Source organism: Perissodus microlepis, chromosome 9 (assembly GCF_051167445.1).
Source record: "Perissodus microlepis isolate ML-2025 ecotype Zambia chromosome 9, ASM5116744v1, whole genome shotgun sequence".
Classification (NCBI taxonomy): domain Eukaryota; kingdom Metazoa; phylum Chordata; class Actinopteri; order Cichliformes; family Cichlidae; genus Perissodus; species Perissodus microlepis.
In genome coordinates this window covers 26599469-26619915 of record NC_140469.1, presented here as the reverse complement: position 1 = coordinate 26619915, position 20447 = coordinate 26599469, and the positions used below count along the sequence as shown (strand labels likewise).

General features: G+C 40.8%; 1 protein-coding gene across 3 annotated transcripts in view; it reads right to left on the bottom strand.

The window, feature by feature from the left end:
* LOC146380607 (cadherin-20-like) overlaps window positions 1–20447 on the bottom strand; it is a 99891-nt gene that overhangs the window by 7805 nt on the left and 71639 nt on the right. For all 3 annotated transcript variants that reach the window (XM_084939802.1, XM_084939803.1, XM_084939804.1), the window contains 6 exons: window positions 16237–16531; window positions 15835–15954; window positions 10315–10482; window positions 8678–8865; window positions 8005–8258; window positions 646–782 (listed from right to left, as the gene is read on the bottom strand). In XM_084939802.1, the coding sequence (XP_084795928.1) occupies window positions 646–782; window positions 8005–8258; window positions 8678–8865; window positions 10315–10482; window positions 15835–15954; window positions 16237–16531 (1162 nt within the window). The remainder of the gene's footprint in view (window positions 1–645; window positions 783–8004; window positions 8259–8677; window positions 8866–10314; window positions 10483–15834; window positions 15955–16236; window positions 16532–20447) is intronic.

Below are 20447 nucleotides of genomic sequence, written 5' to 3'. Positions count from 1 at the left end.
CCTCTCTGTGCCCTTTCCGTCTCCGTCACATCTTTAATTAGCCACCATGCGGGAAGTTCTTTAATTAGTCATTAATTCAATTACCATCTCCTTTAAGGTGTGTCTACCAAACAAAGGCACAAACAGACAAACAAAGCAAAGGGAGGAGGGGTGAAGGTGACTTTCGGGGCTACCAGCTGTGTGCGGCTCTGCGGGGCATCTCCTGCTCAGCGTTACATAACTCTGCAAGAGCTGTTCTCAAAAAATCACTCAGTCTGCGTTCATTCAAGTTTACTCCATCCACCTGTTTGTTTCTGTTTTCTGCATAAAGCCACTGAATGAATCTCACAGATTTCTGCTGTTAAGTCCTTAAATTCAATATAACAGTTATTTAAATTTGAGCTGCAGTTTTACAGGTTATGATAACTGTATGCATGATTGATTTCTATATTACTATATTTACATATATCTATATTTTTTAAATGTTAGCACTAATCTGTGTCACGTAGTGCTCCCATACCACCTATGGATGCACATGCTGTTCAAAAACTACTTGTGGTTTCCTCAGTCTTTAAATAGAGACTACACTGTAATGGCATAAAAGCAGCAAAAGCAGAACTCAGTTACAGCCAGATGTGTCTTTATTTGCATGTGTGTAAGACGTACTCATCTCCATGGCGAGGATGGTGATGTTGTGCCAGCCGACTTCCTCTCGGTCTAGCGAGCGTACCGTCATCAGTGACCCGGAGGTGATCTCGATGTAGAAGTACTTGTCGGGGTCACTGGATCTGTCGATGGAGTACCTGGTGACACAAGATGATGACATAATGACAACAATGATAAATAAAATGCACCTTTGTGTAATTTTGAGTGGTTCATAGGGTAATGCATGCACACATAATCCAGTGCGTGACCCACGCGTGGATGTGTGTGATAAGATGTCAGGCTGGAAACTTCTGAGGGAACTATGAGAAGAGGCTCCAGATAAGACTTAATCAGAGTATCTGCCTCCTCTGCCAAACTTCCAACATGTTGGGACATGCAGACCTGCAGAGTGCCGCCCTGGCTCGTTTCCTGCCACCGTGGGCCATTTTCCAGAAACGCTCTTTTGAGAGAGACGCAGCAACAACAACAACCGGCCACACTCACACACACAGGAGGAGAGGGATGAAGAGCGCATCCTCTTCCAGGCTGCGGAGCAGAAACCAGTTTATTCACACAGAGATGGAGCTCACCTGTCACTGCCATGCTCTCCTCTCACCTGGAAGAGCCGCCAATGTGTGTTTCAACCAGGAAACAAGCATATGTGTGTAAATCTGTGATCTGATGATAACTTGCATGTTGTTGCACTTTCATTTTTTCCAAACATAAGGAAAAAAAGGAAAGTAAACTGTATTCTGTTAAATTCCTTAAAGGAACGTTAAAATGATGGTATAACAGAGCGTCAGTGACGTAAGATTTTCTTCTGCGGTTATATTGGACCAGTGAATACTAGACAGCACTTATTGAGCAGAAAATCTCTCATATGCTGAGGCAAGACTAGCATGCACAGATGATCAATAATAGCTTATGAAAAACCCACTTTTGTGCTATTTTGAACTTTTATAATTTGATCTGAGAGCAATGCATTCACGCAGATATAACACATCTTCTCCTTCACTGCATCCATGAACCTCCTTCGAGGCCTTCTTCTTTTCCTCCTGTCTGGTAGCTCCATCTTCAACATCCTCCAAATAAAAGTTTTAGCATCTTCAGCTCTGCCACCTCCAGCTCGACCTTCTATCTGCTTGTTTCACTCTTGCTGCTAACCTTTGGTCAGAAATCACTCCTGACACTCATTTCCACCCACACCGCCCTGCCAGCAGCCTCTCCTTCATCACTTTTGTGCATCGTCCATTGTTTTGGATTGTTTACCAGACGTATTTAAACTCGGGTACCTTCACTAACTGTACATCTGTCTCCCCCTCATTCACACACATGCATTGAGTCTTACTTCCATTGACATTCATTCCTCTTCTCTCCAGACCATACCTCCACCTCGGCAGCTCTCTTCTACCTACTCCTTACTTTCACTACAGATCAGTGTCATCTGCAAACATCAGAGTCTTCACCGTAGACTTCTATCTGACCTTATCTGTCAACCTGTCAAACAATACCCCCACCTTGAACCCATCTGTCACTCGTACTGCACATCTTATCACTCTCTTGTTGTCCATATTCATGTCTAGCACCACTTTCTCTCCCACTCATAACTTCATCGTGTAGTGCCACAGTTCCTCCTCATGTAACCTGTCATATGCTTTGTTTTTCACTGCTGCAAATCCTGATATTTTAGTCTGAACTTGCCCTGGTTAAGTCTTCTCTTTTAATAAATATGACCAGTTTTATTTGTCTCGTAGAAGCGCATTAAATGCATCACAACATACTGACACAGGCAACATACTGAAGGAAGAAATATTTTTGCCTTTAAATGACTAATTAACACACATGCTGTTGTGATCATCACCAGATGCAGATATCAAATGTTTAATAAAAGTCTGTTGCTGGCACACTGAGGCATTGGCAGCAGACTGTGCTTGCAGACTTGCTCGCTGTGCGCGTTTTTGACTGACTGCCGACAGGAAACGGTCGTGATTGGCATGTCTGCCGCTGGCGAGGATCTCCCTGAAGGATCTCTATTAATATCACTGGTCCACAGTCCTGAGGAGGGGGCAGTGTGTGTGAAAAAGCAGGTGAAAAAGTGTGAGGTGAGTGCATACGGATGTATCTGCCAGTCACGCTGCAGCGCAGAAAGGACGGAGAGATGACAGATGAGGCAGACAGAGACACTGAAGGTCACCTGCTGCTTGTTGTTTTCTGCCATCTGATGTTGCTGTTGCTGCAACAGCTGATTCCTCAGTTATCTGCAGCTCCCATTGCCAAAACTCGCTTTTTGAAAATCTCTCACTGATGCTCGTCCAGCTCCGAAGATTTTAGTGACACGACATTTTCAGACTGCAACTTCAGCTGCTCTGAATCCTGTTGCTTCCAGATATTAGAAATCAGTTTTCTGCTGATGGTCGTGATTGGGTTTTTTATTAATCATCAAAACCTTGGATGGCTACCTATAGATCTCCCATAGCAAAAAAAAAAAAAAAAGTCTTAGAGTTACTTTTGCTAGTCTCTCTGTCACATCAGTAAACGAGGATTACTTTATAAACTCGGCCACTTGTGTCAGTATAAAATAAAACATCGAGCTCATTTTCAAATTCTTACTTTAAAAGTCATTAAGGAGGATTATCCAGTGTTAGAGTTGAACACAAATCATTAACCAATGATTGTGAAGTTTCACAAATTGATCTGCATCTTCTCATCACAACAAACAAACAAAGGTGAGAGCAATGGCTCACACTATGGTTGCTGTGAACAGAATGCATCCATCGTTAATGTCTTTAGTAACACCTGTGCTTTCCTGTTTTGAAGTGTTAAAAAGAAGCTGATTAAAAAGAAGATGGACTGTTTGTTCTGTTCTTTTCTTTGGAGACAAGCTTCTTCAACAGCTTCAGAACTTCAAGTGAACAAGCTCAGCTTTTACTGATCATAGACAGACATGTGAGAGAAGTCTCCTTGTCCTCATTACTAGGCCATAATAAGAAAAACAGCTTTTACTGTCAATAAATAGCAGGCTTTTATAACAGTGAGTCAGTAAAGAATGATGCATTTGAACTTGTTCTAAGAACTTCCAGAATACCGCAGCCCCTTCAGTCGCAGCAGTACACAGTAACCTCATTGATGAATGTGTACATGTCGGCTGCATCTTGTGATTTTAAGAAGCCTCAGTCTTCAAACAGCAAACAAAAGGGCTGTTTTTAGGGAAAATGGAGGGAGAAAAAAAATCCATTTTCTGCTATGAGGTTCATTAAAAAAAACAAAAATAAAACACATTCTCTAGGCCAAGAGAGTATTTTTTAATGTGTCCTGAACAATAGTTCTCCAGGCTTTTCTTTGGACATTGGCTGCTTTTTCACTTATTTTCAGTCCAGTCCTTGTAAGAATATTTTAAAACCATATATACCATATATAATCCTGACCTATGAGTCATTCAAGGATAAAAAGGCATCTAACTGAAGGGATGAACCAGTGTTGCATCTACACATAACAGAGCACTTAGCAAAGAACCAATTTTAAATGGTCTCCTTAGCCACTTTTTCACTATCAGCCTGTTGCAAAAACATATTTCCCCATTTCTTTAGTTGAATGTATGAAAGATGTCAAACCGTCAAATAGAATTTTTCTACCAACAAGATGATTCTTGAAGAGCTTTTAGCTGAAAGCCTGATATATCTAAGCATGGCAGTGTCCTTGTGAAAATGAAGGACAAAAGAAGAAATGGCTCATTGCCACATTCACCTATTCATACAGGCACTTTTCCTGTCCTTAAGTGCTTTCTATCTAACATTCATACACATTCACAGCCATCTGTAAAACACGGTGGTTTGGGCACACTTTACAGACAGGAGAAATTGTCAAAATTGATCAAATTATGAACACAAAGAAGTACAGTCAGAATTTTATCCACCATGTAACACCATCTGGAATGTATCTCATCAGTAATGGCTAAATCTTTCAGCATGACAATGATTTCAAACACACTGCCAGTGCAGTAAATCATACCTGGGTAGAAAAACACAATCAGTCGTAGATTGTCCTCCTCAGAGCTCGGACCTCCAAATTACAGAAGAAGAGTGGGGTCATCTGAAGGTAGCTAACATCCAAAGATGAGCTTTTCCTTCAAGAAGGTTGGAGAATTGTTCCTAAAGACTACTTAAATAAATGATAAGGAAGCTTTCCTAAGAGAGTTCAGGCTGTGTTGAAAAATAAAGGTGCTCCTACCAGAAATCGACTTTCAAGCTCATTAGAATCCTCAAAACTGTTTCTGTAAATATTTTCTGTGTTTTGTTTTGTATGTGTTGCAGGTATGCACATGTATGTCCATGTACATTTTCACATGTTTAAATTAGAGATGGACCGATCTGATATTACGTATCGGTATCGGTCCGATACTGACGTAAATTACTGGATCGGATATCGGAGGGAAATAAAAAATGTAATCCGATCCATTAAATATCAGAAAAGAACCTCACAAAACTTGCTACATGGCGTAACTCGGCTCATAACCGTAGCACGTTGCAGCAGTATGTGTCACGTGATAGAGCGGCTGTGTGTATTTGTAGCCTTGCTAGCAATCCCGCATTTCATCTCCGAGGAAGTGATCCCAGAGAGAAGTAAAGCAAGTGTGTAAGTTCATCTCTGAATGTTTGTAAAGCATTCCCGCGTTAAGCTTAACAACCGATATATGGAGCGACTGCCTCTCTCTCTCTCCTGCTGCTACTTAAATCGTGAAACTGATCAATGATCAGCTGATCGGCTTTTCTGTCGCAAGTCCGTCTCTCTTCTTTGTTTTTGGCCCACTTCATGCCAGAAAGAGGAAACCAGCGGCTGAACAACATCAGCACGTTTAAGCTTGATAAGCTGTTGTTAGAATTTATTTAATATTACTTTCTACACCAGGATCTTTTTCTACGCAGCTGACGGCTGGTAACTGTGCAGGGGCGGGTCTAGCAAAGTTTAGCCAGGGGGGCCGATAGGGCATGAACAGGGAAAAGGGGGCACAAAGACATACTTTTCTTTCTTATTCTCATTTAAAATGTCTAGCTTTTAATAAATAATTATCTGAATCTTACACCCAAAGTTTTAATCTGATGTAAAATGTATCGAAGTCCATTACTGTATATAGTAACTGTTAAGTCTAATATACCCTAGTAAGCTATACTACTTTTTCCTTTGGGAAGGGACGATCTGTGCAGTCTGCAGTTCTGTTGAAGAAAGATGTTGAATCTATTTTTTGTTTTTTTTTTTTGCTGGGAGTTTTAGAGCCCTATTAGTTAGGTTGCTTACTCTTTGAAATACCAGAATAGGGAGGATGGTGCAGGTTTAAGTTTATTAGATTGATCAGTTTTGCTGAACTATGAAATATTTTGGGTGCAGTGTATTTTTTGCATACAGATATAACAGAATAGCTTTAGTGTTTTGTTTTGTTTTTTAACTTGAGTATGAACTTATACAAAAAGCAGCAAGATATTAAAAAATAAGTTTTATTGATTAAAAACACACTATATCGGATTCATATCGGTATCGGCAGATATCCAAATTTATGATATCGGTATCGGTATCGGACATAAAAAAGTGGTATCGTGCCATCTCTAGTTTAAATAAATCACCCATTTTGCCTCATCTCACTAGCAAAATATGAAGAAATGGGGGATGACTTAAGACTTGCAGTACTGTTATACAGGTGAGTTGCATGACGTGTTACCTGTCAGTGAAGGGGAAAACAATAGAAGTCAATATCTATGAGTGAAAGAGGACGAAAACCCTGACACAGCACTCGGATTAAACTGCTGAGTGTCCGTGCAGACGGATGAAGTGAGCAGCAAGCACACACAGGAGTCATCTACATCGTCTTCCTTTACTTTTCACCCTGATCGAGGTTGAAAAAGGGGAAAGCTGGGACGAGGTGCAGCTTGTGTGAAGCACTCAGTCACCCCCGCAGTCGCTCATTCCTTCAGATGATTAATAGCCTAATTAAAAGGCTTTATGTCTAATTAGTTTATGAAAGGTGCAGTCTGGACGATCAACACACCACGCAACATCTGTTCTACCTGAGCACAAACCAGACTGAAATAAATGACATACGTCGTCAGCGTCTCTACTTCTGCGTGGTCTTTGGTTGTTACACAGATTAGTCCTCTATCTCGTGTCAGCTGTCCTGCTCTGAACATACATGTGGATAAATGGGAGCTCAGTCATATCAGCCTGCAGCTGCAGCCAGCTGTGAGTTGTGTTGTGATGCTGCCCCCTGCTGGTAAACAGGTTACTTTACTCTTATTTTACTTTAAACTAATGAAAATGCAGATTTAACTAAATATGATGCTCCAGATAGACTGCAGTTATTACATTATTAAATTACTGAATCGACAACGCTGGTAAAATTGTGATGAAATCAATGAAAATTACCTACATATTTTAAATACATTTTGGTTTATAAGTTTCCAAGCTTATAGAAGAGTTGCTTAAAAAATATCCATATTTAAAGGTGAAGGGTGAGAATTTTTTTCAACCTCTGTTTTAAATTCACCTCTCATAAGTTTAATCTCTGAGAGAACCCAAACACATTCTGTGAGTCTTTCTTGGTTCCAGTTGACTGGTTTTAGTCAATGGCGGGATGGGTAATTTGTTTGCCGAACACAAATTAACTCATTGATGCATCTCAGAATTGGTTCAGTTTACTGCCTTCTGAAGCCAGTGGTCTCAGAAGCTGATCGAGGCTGGGCTGTTGGCATGCAGGATGTTGGCATGAATATCCATGAGAGCACCATACCTGATCTGATTGTTTCTGGTGGAATCTGAGCTGCCGAGATGAGCCATTCCAACCTAAGCTTGTGCCATATACAGACTTCTCTAGCCACCATTTAGTCCCTGTGTCTCTGAACATGTTGGGTTGATGCCTTCATCAGGCTCAACCAGTGACCTTTGCACCCACTGAAGGCTACACTTATCCAAGAATGGAGATAAAATCCTCAGATACAGATTGTGCAGTCCATGTTTAGACAGTGACTGCTAGCATCACATCCAGATAAGGCCACACCTTATATCAAGCATCTTGTATCTACATATATTATAGTGTTGGTGCATAAAATCTGACGCCAGTAGAAACAACAAAGAGGACTTTCAGCAGACTGTTTCTGCCACACATCTGCACAGAAATTCTGCTAAATCAAACCATAGGAAGCACATAACTGGAGCATTATCACAAAAAATAAAAACTTTGCCTTTGAGGGTTTTTTTGTCGTATCAAGGGTATTTATTGACCTATTTAAATGCTTAAAATGTAGACTAAACTCTTGCACAGTAAGCATGTTTGCAGTAAAACTGCAAAACTACTGAAGCACACAAAATCTGGAGTGGTTTATTTGTCATCCTCACCTCACAGTGTTGTTGGCAGCATCCGGATCCCTCGCTGACACGGTCTTCACCATAGTCCCGATCTCTGCGTCCTCTGGCAGCTCGACGTAGTACGCCGGCGAGTCGAACAGCGGGGGCTCGTCCACGTCCTCTATGCTCACGTGCACGATGGTGACGTCCTTGAAGGGCCCGCGGTGGCGAAAGGCCGGATCCAAGTGGGTGTTGGCTCCCTCCACCTTTAGAGTGTAGCTTGGCTTGATCTCAAAGTTTAGCGGCTGATGGGGTAACACACAAAAAGATTTTAAACTTTTAAAAATGAACTCTGGGGTTAAGAGGTTGATTGAGATTAAAAGGTTAAACTGCTGGTATTTCATGGTAAAATCAGCAAACGCTGGGCCTATCTGCTAGGAACTGTCCAGCTCAAAATAAAAAATAAATATTAAGCATTTATTTCAGTGCTGAATTTACCGAAGAGATGCTGCAAAAAGAATGTGATCTTTCCCTCACTCAAGGTGAAATTAAATTGATAGATTCCTGAAGGGACTTTTGAGTGTAGGACAAAGAAGGCTTTCAGCCTTTTGTAAATGATAAAAAATGGACTGTTTCTTTTTAAAAAAAAAGAAACAGAAATTGGATAGTTAATATCTATATCATAATATCATCTTTATCTCTATCACAGATCTTTAGTCTGTACCTTTTTCACTGTGATGATGCCAAAGAGGTTCGTAGGGTCGGTGCTGATGTCAAAGGTGTCCCTTCCATCCCCATCGATGATGCTGTACTTCATCTCAGCATTGACCCCAATGTCCCTGTCCTTCGCCCAGATGCGTCCCACCACCGACCCCACAGGAGCCAACTCAGGAATGCTCATCTGGTACAGCCCTGAAGACACAGATTAACATGAGTGTAATCAAACTGGTTCACTTTTCAGTCCTCTAGAGGGAGCCAAACCTCTTCGGCTCCTCTTGTCTCCAAACCACATCTCAAGCCGGATGAAATAAATGGCTCCATAAACGCCTCACAATTGGGTTATCTACTGTCTCATGGGTCGGCTTGAATTTCATCTACAGTTTAACCTCAAAGAAGAGGTGACAGCTGCCCAATTTGTGGAGCTCCCCGCAGCCTTAAAGCGAAACGCTTGCACATTGTGTTTGTCGGAGGGGAATCCCTGAAGCTCTTCACAACCGATCAAAGTTCCATCGGAGTGATGGCGTTAATTGGTTTGGGGACTGGTGATGGAGGAGGAAGTGGGTGCTGGGTGTTTTCTTTGTCTAAGAGCGAAGCCACCGGTCGGCCAAGCCGAGATGACCGCAGACAGCTAGACAAACCCCTGACCTAATGAGAGAAGTAGAAATTGGTATATTGAAAGAGACAGCATGGGGCGTCTGGTGGCTGGGAAGCAGGAGAAGAGGGAGGGAGGAAGGAGGCCAGAGGGTAAACGACTGGGGATTGGTGGCTAGAAGTGGACAGAGGGGCTAATGGCTTGGGTTCTCCAGAGAAATGAAGTGGATAGATGTAGAGATGAATAGTTTTGCACAGTTCTTATTGGGGGCAGTTTTAAAAATACACAAAGCACACCACGAGTGAGGTGTCAACCCTGAAACTAAACAGTGATCTCAGGGCCATTTCAGGGCTCTGAGTTTGGGTTCCTGGCCTGTCTCAGCTGCAGCACGCTCAGGCTGTACTACAATGCACAACGCAGAGTTCAGTGTAAAGTCAGCACCATTTTAAGGCCAAGCTTCCAGAAAGCAAAAACACCAACTAGCTCAAAATCGAGACTTAATCCTTCTTCTTACCAAAAATAATAAAATAGTATTTTTTTCTGCGTAATACTATGCTGAACCATAAAAATATACAAAACGGCATGATAAGGTCTTCCTAAAGAACGACATCTGAGCTTTCTCCAGAGACTCCCAGACTTAACTTTGAAAAGAGGACTTCTTATTAAGATTAAAAAAAGTGTTTACTGCAGTAGAAGTTAAATGGTTGTTTGTTTTTCCTTTTAGTTCAGTCATTTGTCTGACAAAAATTAAGAGCTAATTTGTGGACTGCTGGTTGGACAAATCAGCTCACTGGAAGAATATCTTCTGACATTTAAAGTAATGCTTTGTTTCAGCCCTCATTACCTCAGGGAGTCATAGCTCAAAGCTGCGCAGTTTGTATATACTCAGAGGCTTTTTCTTTTTCTTTTCGAAGTTTTCCTGCAGTATATCACATGCTGCTGTTTCATAGCTGCTGAGACAAAGTACATGTTGCTCCTCCTCGAGGCTGATATGGGTTCAGGTAGAAAATCAATAAAACTAAGAAAAACATCTGCAGAGGGTTGCTTACTTTGGTCAAACATGGGCGGGTTGTCGTTGATGTCGCTGAGCGTGATGTTGACAGTAGTGGTGCCGGCTAGCCCCCCCAGCTGCCCGCCCATGTCCTTGGCCTGGATGACCACAGTGTAGTTTTCTCTGGTCTCGCGGTCCATGTCTGCCAGGGACACACGGACCACGCCTAAAAACAGAGAGGCAAATTAAAGGTCAGTTGACACAGACTGAGGTGAAACAGCCAAAGGATGGTGTCCTGGAATGAACGTAAAACCTTGATGATCAACTTTCCTGTTCTACTTTTGACAACCAGCACAGTCTTGTGGCTTTTTATTAAAAAAATAATAATGACACCTGTTTCTGGATACCAATTTTCATCTACCTGGTCTCATTTTATACTGATCTCTGTCCTGTGCACACAAAAATTAATGCTGGAAAAATCCCAGCATCTCGTTGAATCTGTGCATGAAGAATTACGCAAGTCATGAAGACAAAAAGAGTTCAAACCCATCGCTAGCAAGGTGTACCAAATAAAGTCGACAGTAAATGTGCATTCTGCTACATCCAAAAGGTGATCTGCTGATGCCTGGGGGGCTTGAGAGGAGTGGATCCACTCCAGTGTCATCCTAATCCACATGCATGCATAAATCATCCTCACACCACACACCACAACTAATTAGTTTCTCTAATTTAGAGTCCCCCACCTGAACACACATTACTGTTATTTCTCATTTGGATATCCAATATGTTAGTATGATATGATGTTAGGGCAACTGTACACTGTTTTTAAATTTTAAATTGTGCAAGCTAGCAGAATGACAGTCTAGTTAGTTTATGCCTGATGAAAAATGAAAAACGTTTTTTTAGAAATCATAATTAATATTTTCCTCATTAATGATCCAACTCACAAACCATCCTCTGTTTTTCAGGATGTTAATTTTTATGCAGATTAACCACTGTGCCTGCGGACATATGTGCAATCTGTGCATCATTACAGTGGATGCCACTTAAGCCCAATAATCTCATTGTCATGTTAATGAAACCAGGTTCAAATTACTTTTTTGGCTTTGTGACATGGTGCATTATCATGCTGAGAGCAGTCATTAGGAGATTGAAAACCATGCGAATGACCAGCAACGTTTAAGGGGAGACATGGTATTCAGATAATAATGAATCAAAATCTATGGGCAAATGTCCCAGACCACAAAGAGTCAATCAACACCCAAGCTGAGAAATATGAAAGCCAATCATCTTGCTGCACTGAGACATGCACAGAGCAGAGGTTTGGGACAATTTTAATTGTGCAGCAGCAGACATATCTACTTGTTAATGTGGTAGAAATGTTGATAAGCATTCTTTTTGCTTTGCTGTTGTAGCCATAGCATGACTTTAGATTGCATTTGTCCAGAGCTTTTGTGGGACAAGCAGAGACACTGACCAAGTTAGCACAGATGTGCAAAAAGCTGCAGCTTTCAAAAACATCTTTATAGCCTGATATGAAAACATGTTTCTGGCCTCTACAGATAGTTTCTCTACAAAGGGCACTATGTTTTGAATCATCAACCTGATTCATCAATTTGAATCATCAAATTAAAAATTGGTCATCCAATCCTGGTGATGCTCACTCGTTCACTTGCTAATGGATTTTGATTTATTTATAGCGTGACTTCACCAACCAGTGAGCGTGACCACCAACGCATCATGTTCCTATGTTCCTGTTTATTCTGTCTTTGGTAGTTGGTAGACTTCACCTCTGCTAATGGGAGTCAATGAACTAGGCCTCTGAACCACCTAATTGAATTACCTGACAAATAATATGGGCTGCTGCTAAAAACAGCCTGCCCAAGAAGCTTTTGTTTCAGTTTGGGTGAGAAAATCTAGTTAATTAGCACTAATTAGCAGGTATAGGTGTTGCACTCATACAATTTGCCAATTTCTCATCCAAGAGGTTTCTTCGGTTTTAACAGCTGATGGGATTCTCAGCCAGTTAAACCCTAGTGGAGTTGTCACCTTGGAAGTAGACCTGAGGTTTGACTTACGCTGTTATCATGAGAGTTATTAGGGTCAGATGCATCTAGATGTGAGTGGGAGTTGAAACAGATGGGATCTCAAAATATATCTGTAGGCGACTGATCGATGATATCATTTTCAAGGACCTAAAAAAAGAGTTGCCTTCAACCCAAGCACCTAAGACTACCATGACTTTGGAAAAAAAAAATAACAACAATGTGGTGGTGGTCATGAAGATGTAATAATGTCCCTTTTAGATTCTATTTTGAGTCAAAAGAATCAAACTTTGTGGCTTCATATTTAGTGGACTTCAAAATAATTTGAGTACCTGACTTAATGTGACTTGCTTCTAGAAAAGGTCAACTGTGGTACTGAAAACATCATCTCTGACCATAGATTTGAGCCTGCTATCTGCAGCTTTAGGACAAAAAGGAGACTAATCAGACCAAGATACATTTTTGTCCAGTTTTAGTGAGTCTGTGACCTCTGCTGCCTCAGACAGACTCAATGTGGTCCTTTGCTGTTGTAGCCTGTCCACCTCTGACTCAAATGCTTTCTTTCTCAGCACGGACGTGAAGATTGGTTATCTATGCTACTGTCTGCCAGCTCCAACCGGTCTGCCGTCTGACCTCTCACCTAACTGAACTCCAGAAGCAGCTGTGGTGGAAATCTCACAATATCAGCAGTTGGAGAAATGATCTAAGACCACATTTCTCCTGATTCTGATGTTTTATGTTTAGATTAAGTAAGCATTCGGACTTATATCTGCAGACTTTTATGTTTTGCTCTGCAAACACATGATTGCGTGATCAGATGAGCACATAATTACACAGATGCACAGGTGTTCCTAATGAAGTTTTCACTCAGTGTCCTAATCAAGAAGTGGAAATAATCACATTTACTTTAGTTCGAACTGAAAATGAGAGCAAAGTAAAGTAAGAAATTGTTGCTTCTAGAGGATTAAATAAGGTGTTTTTTTGCATAGCTGCACAGTTAAAGTGCATGTAACCAACCTCAACCCTGCAACTACACCTCACTATTGGCTTACAGCCTAATTTCTCTGAATCGCATTTGTGTGCTTTTTAAAATTGCTTTTATTTTAAATCTGCAGCACAATTCATGCAAGGTAAAAGTTTTGTGCTACAGAATCAGAAAAGGAGTTTAAGTTGTGGGCAGCTCCAAGGCTGTCTGTGTTTAAGTTGTACATTGTGGCAGCACCAATAAAAGCTGTGCCTATAGTCGAGGCAGTGAGGCTGATTGATGGCTGCAGAGCAGACCTACAGCAGCAGCGGTAGCAGTAGTCTGACTGGCTGTTGATGGGCAGTGCACCCTCAATGGTTTGGCAACAGATTCTGTGCTGACAAAGAAACGGGACAGCTGTGTTAAACACTGGCCAGAGGTACTAATGGATTTTTGGACATGGTAGTAAATCCTTTAACCACATCCTAAAAAGCTACAGGTTTAAAGAAATCTTCCTCTTTTACAAGTTATGTTTACCTTATTTTTATATGCTGTTATTTTGTAAAACGCACTGGCCAACCAATAATCTTTATTCTTCTTCTTTCAAAAGATACCTGGCTGCAGTAATTTGATCTAATTCAGACCCAAGAGTATTAGAGAGGTCTCTCACTCTTGTGGGTTGATAATTTAGTTCATCCCAAAGCTGTTAGATGGTCAAAGTCAGAGCTTTGTCTGGACAAGTCCAGTTTTTTTCCACACCGTGCTGTACGCTGGCTTCACGCACTGAAGCACTGTCATGTTGAAACAGGAAAATGATAAATACACAAAGGTGGAAGTGCACTACCAAAAATGTCTCCACTTTTTTAAACACCCTCTGTGTGTAAATATTCCTGTCTCCCTTTTTGGGATCGTCTGTTGTCATCCTGAGGTCCCTGGTTAGTCTCCATGTTGCTGTACTCTGTTTCCTATCTGCAGTTAGTATTCATGCATTATTCTTCCTGTCTTTTTGGGGGCAGCTGTGGCTGGTTGGATACTTGGCTCCTCCCATCAATGGTCTGAAGCACCATTGAGTAAGATGCTGAACCAGCTAGTTACCCCAGTGCTTCATGTGTGTAATGTTATGTCTAGATAAAAACACTGTATGAATGTATGTGTGACACTAGGAGTGTTAAAATGGTGTAGATAATGCATACTTGACAACATTTAATTAGTTAACTGGATGCAACATAATGGAATATTAGTTGGTAAAATGGCACTAACATCACTAAAAAAGACACAAAATCTAGTTCAGTGACTCAAATTAGAGAAAGTGATGACTAATAGAAAGCTAGCAGGCAGCTGTGGCTTCCAGCTGCAAGTCAAGGTCGCCACAGCAATAATAGAAAACTTAAAGCCTGAAAAAACCCAGGTGGTATGGTTGCAGTTTTAAATCAAGGCAACAGCACAATTATCCTAAATATACAGACAGGTTGTAGCAAGCTGTAAACGTATTTATTTCTGCTATAAAGCCAGACATTTTAATGTGAGAGTCTCGGGGGAGTGACTCCGTGAACCAAAAACTGCTTCTTCTTTTTTTTAATCTTCGCTGCAACCAAAGGGAGTACACCACACATAAGTTTGGGGCCCTGACTTTTGTCAAATGTAGTAGCCTATATCATTTAGCTTTAAGTACAGGGTGCAACACTCCCTTTTATTATCTAATGTATACTAATAATTATTTTTAATTACTTCTGGTACTGATTGAAATGAAGAAGGTCAAGCTGTGTGCTGAAAAGCATTTGCAAGAAATACTTAAAAATACTTAATACAAAGTCAAGTATGCTGTTTGTTTCTTGATCCAGTCTTTATGCTAAGCTAGGCTCACAGGATGTGGGTTAAAGCAGGTTTCTCAAAAACTTCAAATAGTCCTTTACTAATAAAATGACTTAAAAAATAAATAATTGTATATTTTCTGTCACCATTGATGGATTTATCATCTCAGAAGAAAATACTCAAAATATAAGCCGGTAACTGGGACTCAACTGCTGCTTGGAAAGAGATAAAAAAGAGAAAGCAGGTGAGAAGAAACCAGCAAGATGGTTAAAAGTACTGCAAAGTACATAGTATTTAATTTTATATTTCTCCAAGCGTTTGCTCTCCATGCTATGAGGCGCCGTCTGTCTTATTCTGTCCTCATTTTCAACAGAAAAGTCACACTTTGAGCTCTTTTTTGTCGGGTGCCAGGATTTAGAGACGTGGCAAGTTGTGTCGCGTTTCAGACAAGTGTTCGGTAGTCTCATAGCAACAACAGGAACCTTGCTGAGCTTCCTACATTCAAAGTCAGTTTGGTATACACAGGGGTTTAAAGTGTGGACTGCTAAAATCAGACGAAATCAGTGTGATATAGTGTTAAAAAAGAGGTGGTAGGTGCCTGTTAATAAATCTTAAGGAAGTTTGTGGACTTTATCAGGTCATCTGACATCATTCCGAGTAATTACAAATTCATATGGAGCTCATAAAATAGTTAGTAGCTGGTGAAGCTTGAAATTTCCAGTTTCTGCATGCAATGAGTGGTTTTGCAGCTTCGTACCAGTCTTGGCATCTACAGAGAAATAAGGCTGGCCCTCCAGGATGCTGTAGACCACACGTGCGCTGTTGCCATATGTGGGGTCATCAGCATCTGTAGCGGTCAGCTGGATCACAGATGTTCCTGGAAGCAGAGGTTAGGGGGAGATGATGCAGTTATAAATAGGAAGCATCCTCTTAGGTGGAGATTTCTCCATCTGTAGACACAAACTAACTGTGCTTATTTACTTTAAAAGTATCTTTATGAATTGTGAATGAAGCAGATGGAAACGAGGCTGTAAGAACAAGCAACAGCGTCAACTCTGAAGGGCTTTTATGCACTTTGTTATTGTTCGCCACGGCTGAAAACATGGACAAACATGCACAGAGAACATTTTAGTTTCTGTCTCCTTTTCCTTCTGCTTACCTATTTTGGACATCTCAGGCACAGTCGCCTGGTATGGGCCATCTAGAAATCTCGGCTCGTTGTCATTGATGTCCTGGATCTTGACGATGAACTCGGACTCGGGCTCTAGGGGCCTGTCCGTGAGACGGTTGCGGGCCTGTGCACGGAGTATGTACTGGGCCTTCACCTCTCGGTCCAGCCTCTGGATTGCGTGGATGTCCCCCGTGCTGTCATCGATGGTGAAAGTGGTGCCCGCCCCTTCCCCCGTGAGGATGTACTTAATGGAGCCATCACCTTTGTCCATGTCTGAGTGGAGCTGAGAGGTTCAGAGTTGTTAGTTAAAAGTGAAATTCTCATGACCAGCATGAAAGACCAGTCATAAGTTGACAGTACAACAGACAAATGGTGCAGTCCAAAAGTATTAGGGCATTGACATGTTTTGGGAATGATAATTAGGTCGTATCTTCCAATTTTAGAAAAATGCAACAGCACAGCGATCCTAAGCATACAGAAATGACAAACAAACAGCTTTACTGGGACAAATGAAGCAACGTCCAAGTCAACCTCATGATCTCAGTCCAACTAAACATGTGTTATAGTTGCTGCAGAAAAAAAACACACACCCAGAAATGAGGATACACAAGAAAAGAGGCTGTAGTACATGCCTGGAACAACGTGGCTCCCTACTTAGGAAATTAGTCAAGTTATCAAAGAAAATTTGCTATTTCACATTTTTGCAACCTGACTGTTAGGAGTGTAAGAGTAGCCATGATTCAGTGTGCACAACAGAGTTACAGGGTAACTTTCTTAAAGTGGACTTGTTGTGCTCTTTTCCAGCTCCATATTTTTATTTTCGGCTTTTATTAGAAGGGCTCTGTCAGGGGCTTCGGATTCTCTGTCTGAAACAAGCCATTTAAGCCCCTCCCCCTGACACCAGCTTCAGTCTTATTGACTGGCCCTAACAAAGAGACGGTTTGAATAGCAAGTAGGTTGAGTAGGTTTAAAAAAATCAATGCATACGCTGGCATTGTTGACAATGGTTAAGGTGATGCTTCATGGATATTGTCAAATTTGGGTAAGTAATTTGTTATCTAAAATCTGCTGCAGCCCACTCAAACCTTTGATTCAAGAGAACAAGATGAATTAAAGTATCTTTGCCTTTGTCAGGGATTCATTTTGATTTTCTGATGATTTGCTTGTTGAAGATGATTCTTCATTAACAGCTTTCATTTGACCACCTGCTCCGTTTTACTCCCTCTTCTCTCGTCAGTAATGGAATATAAGATACGCTCTGAATCAAAAGTAGGTCAAATAAAATCAGAAGAACATAATTCAAGTGATGTCGCTTTATCAGGTTTTTTTTTTCATCTTTTTTCAGCCCCAGAGGTTACTCCACGGTTTCAGCCAGGGGTGTCAAACCTAAGACCCGGGTGGGGTCTTACTGGCAAAGACCTCACGTTGCTCGTCGTACTGCATCAAAGTACTTTGGTTGTAGTTAAATTGCTTATTATTGTTCGTATTACATTAAATAACAGAGAATTTCCAGTTTTTGTTGTTTGTTTTTTTACAGTAAAGTCACAGTAAAAGAAAAACAAAAAAGAAAAATAAACAAATGAATATATAAATTCAGCACTTTTTTGCAAATTAACATTGTCCTGTAATTTCTTTGTGTCGACAATGTTTTTTGAGTGTGAGCATGTCGAGCTGTGCTGGTGGGTTTGCGCTGCACTACAATTTGTAGTTAAACTTCTTTTCACTGAATGTTTTCTGCAATATGTAGGATATGTACCAATAGAGTTCCCAGTCTGGCCCACTTCAGATCAGTGGGTATGTGATGATTCTGACACCTGGATCTAAGCTTTTCCTGATGTAATTTGATGTAATGTGATTAGCAATTAACTAATTTTGACCTCACCAGGGGCTCATTGTTAATGGTTTTTACTTTGTAGTCTAAATAATCTGGAAAAATATGAAATGTCCTTATGATAAATTAATGCATTACTGTCAAACTGATTTGAGTCCCCCAAAATTGTAAAATTTTTGACCTCCAGGGATGGTGTGTGCTTATGTGTTGTTCTTAATATTGTTGCTGGGAGTAGACATGTAATCACAGCTTACAGCCTGTTGCCCGAGACCCTGCAGTGCAATCAGAAGCCTTTTGTGGCCTCTAAGAGCAAATGTCATCTTGTTGATCTGCAATCAGACTTTACTTTGTACTTAAAGGGCCTCTGCGTATGATGAGTGCTTGCTGCCATCACACTAGCGGAGTGAAATTAAATGCCCCCCAGTCTGTCTCATATATAATCAACAGGTGTGCAGCCAGGCCACAACACAGCACTAAATCTGCAAACACTCCTTTCAAGACACACTTCCTTTGGCTGTTTTTCTCATCTGGGGCCGAGCCGAGGTGGTTGAACTGCTAAAAGTTTTGCTACTTGTTATGCCAGTGATAATGCACTAGTAGTTTTTACAATATCTTTCATTGCCGAGAAGCAGACAATACAGCTTTTCCTATCACTGCCGACAACATGCCCACCTGCACGCTCTCCTGCAAAGCCCAGCTCAGCCCAGAATAGATTTTCTAATCAGCACCTCATTGTGGACTTTAGCCCTGTGTCTGGTAGTGATATATCACAGGCTCAGCTTTCCTCTGCTTATCCACCTTCTCCGGCTCCAGTGCCTCCTTTCCTTCAAAGCCTTTGAAAGTAGCAAGTTTGACACTCGGGCTATCAATTACCTGCTCCTTCTCAGCTTTGGCCCAAACCCCCAAACCTCCAACAACCCAGCGGCTCTGAATACAAAAGTTCCTCAGCAGAGGTAGGGAGAACTGAGGGGAAGCAAACTAAGGACGGAGGCTGCAATACATCTTCTGCTTTGTCCCAGACTTGAGTGGCCCTTTGGGTTGTAGCTCGGCCTGTTAGAATCACTTTATCCATTCAGTGTGAAAAAATTAGAGATGAGGAGTAACACGAGATAAATGGAAGCAAAGAAGAGGTACGGAAATTTTTCATGCCATATTTAAGTGGAAGTAATATTTTTCCTGCAGATCTCTCTGTCTGCATAAGCACATGGCTTTTAGGAATCTGACATTTTCCTCAGTATTCCCAAGCGGTGGTAGTGAAATTATTCCAGAAGACTAATTAAAGCAGGTTTGCATCACTCCCAAAGGGTGATTTCTGAGGATGAGCAGTTAATACTGCAGTGCTTTAAAAGCTGATGAGGGATATTGAGGGAGTGGTAGTTCTGAAATCAGGGCTTTATACTTTTAGCTATTCAGGAATAGCTAAAAGTGTTTGTTACAGGTAATAAAAAGAAACCCAAACAGGTTCATGCACGGAAGTATGTAAATTTAAACAGTTTGAGAAGGATTTTAAGTGGGACCACTATTACTTTTCTGTGTATAACTATTCAAAAAAAATCAGGCAAAGTCAGGCATTATGTGGTGTTATGTACCTGTTGGGCATTACAACAGTCTAAACTAGTGTTGGGTAAGGGGTGGAAAAAAATTAACTCAAATTTTCAAGATTAAAAAAGTAGCAAATATACAGGAAACAAGCTCAAATTTATGTATTAAAACTGGAAGGGAAAAACTGGGAAAAACCTTGTAAATTTACAGGGGAAAAAAAGTGTATGAACATTTTTTTGCAAGAATTTACAAGAAAAAACAAACAGGTTCAATTAAGGAGTAATATACTTCACCTTAGGAAGGTTATCTTGGAGAGAAATTCAAATATTTGGACTTCGTGGATCAATAAATCACCATTACTTTAATCTGAAAAAACAGATCATTTTGTCCAAATGTTATACCCTCGCCCAGTTCAGCTAGTCCTGCATATACAGGTGTGTTGTGCAGGAAACTGAAAATGTAGGATCATTCTAAAGAAAACAAGGTGTCAAAAAACTGTATTTATTGTTCAAACTCAAACTGGATTATCATTTAAAGTCTCTTAACAGCTTTGTGTTAGCGACTTAGCTTGGCTGCCCATTCAGTTATAATAAAATCTTAAAGTTAACGTGCAACAGGAGGGAATTAATTTGTTACTTTGGTTGTCATTTAACCATCGATGGTATAAAAGATGGAGATCACCCTTTGCCTCAAACCAGCTGTGATAAGTGAGTGATTCATCAATCACAAGTTATTAGCCAATCAGCGTTCTCAGAAAGACCAAAACTTCCACAATTGAGTTAATATTTTACTCAGAATGACCCAAACCTGGTGGTTGAGTTCAGAA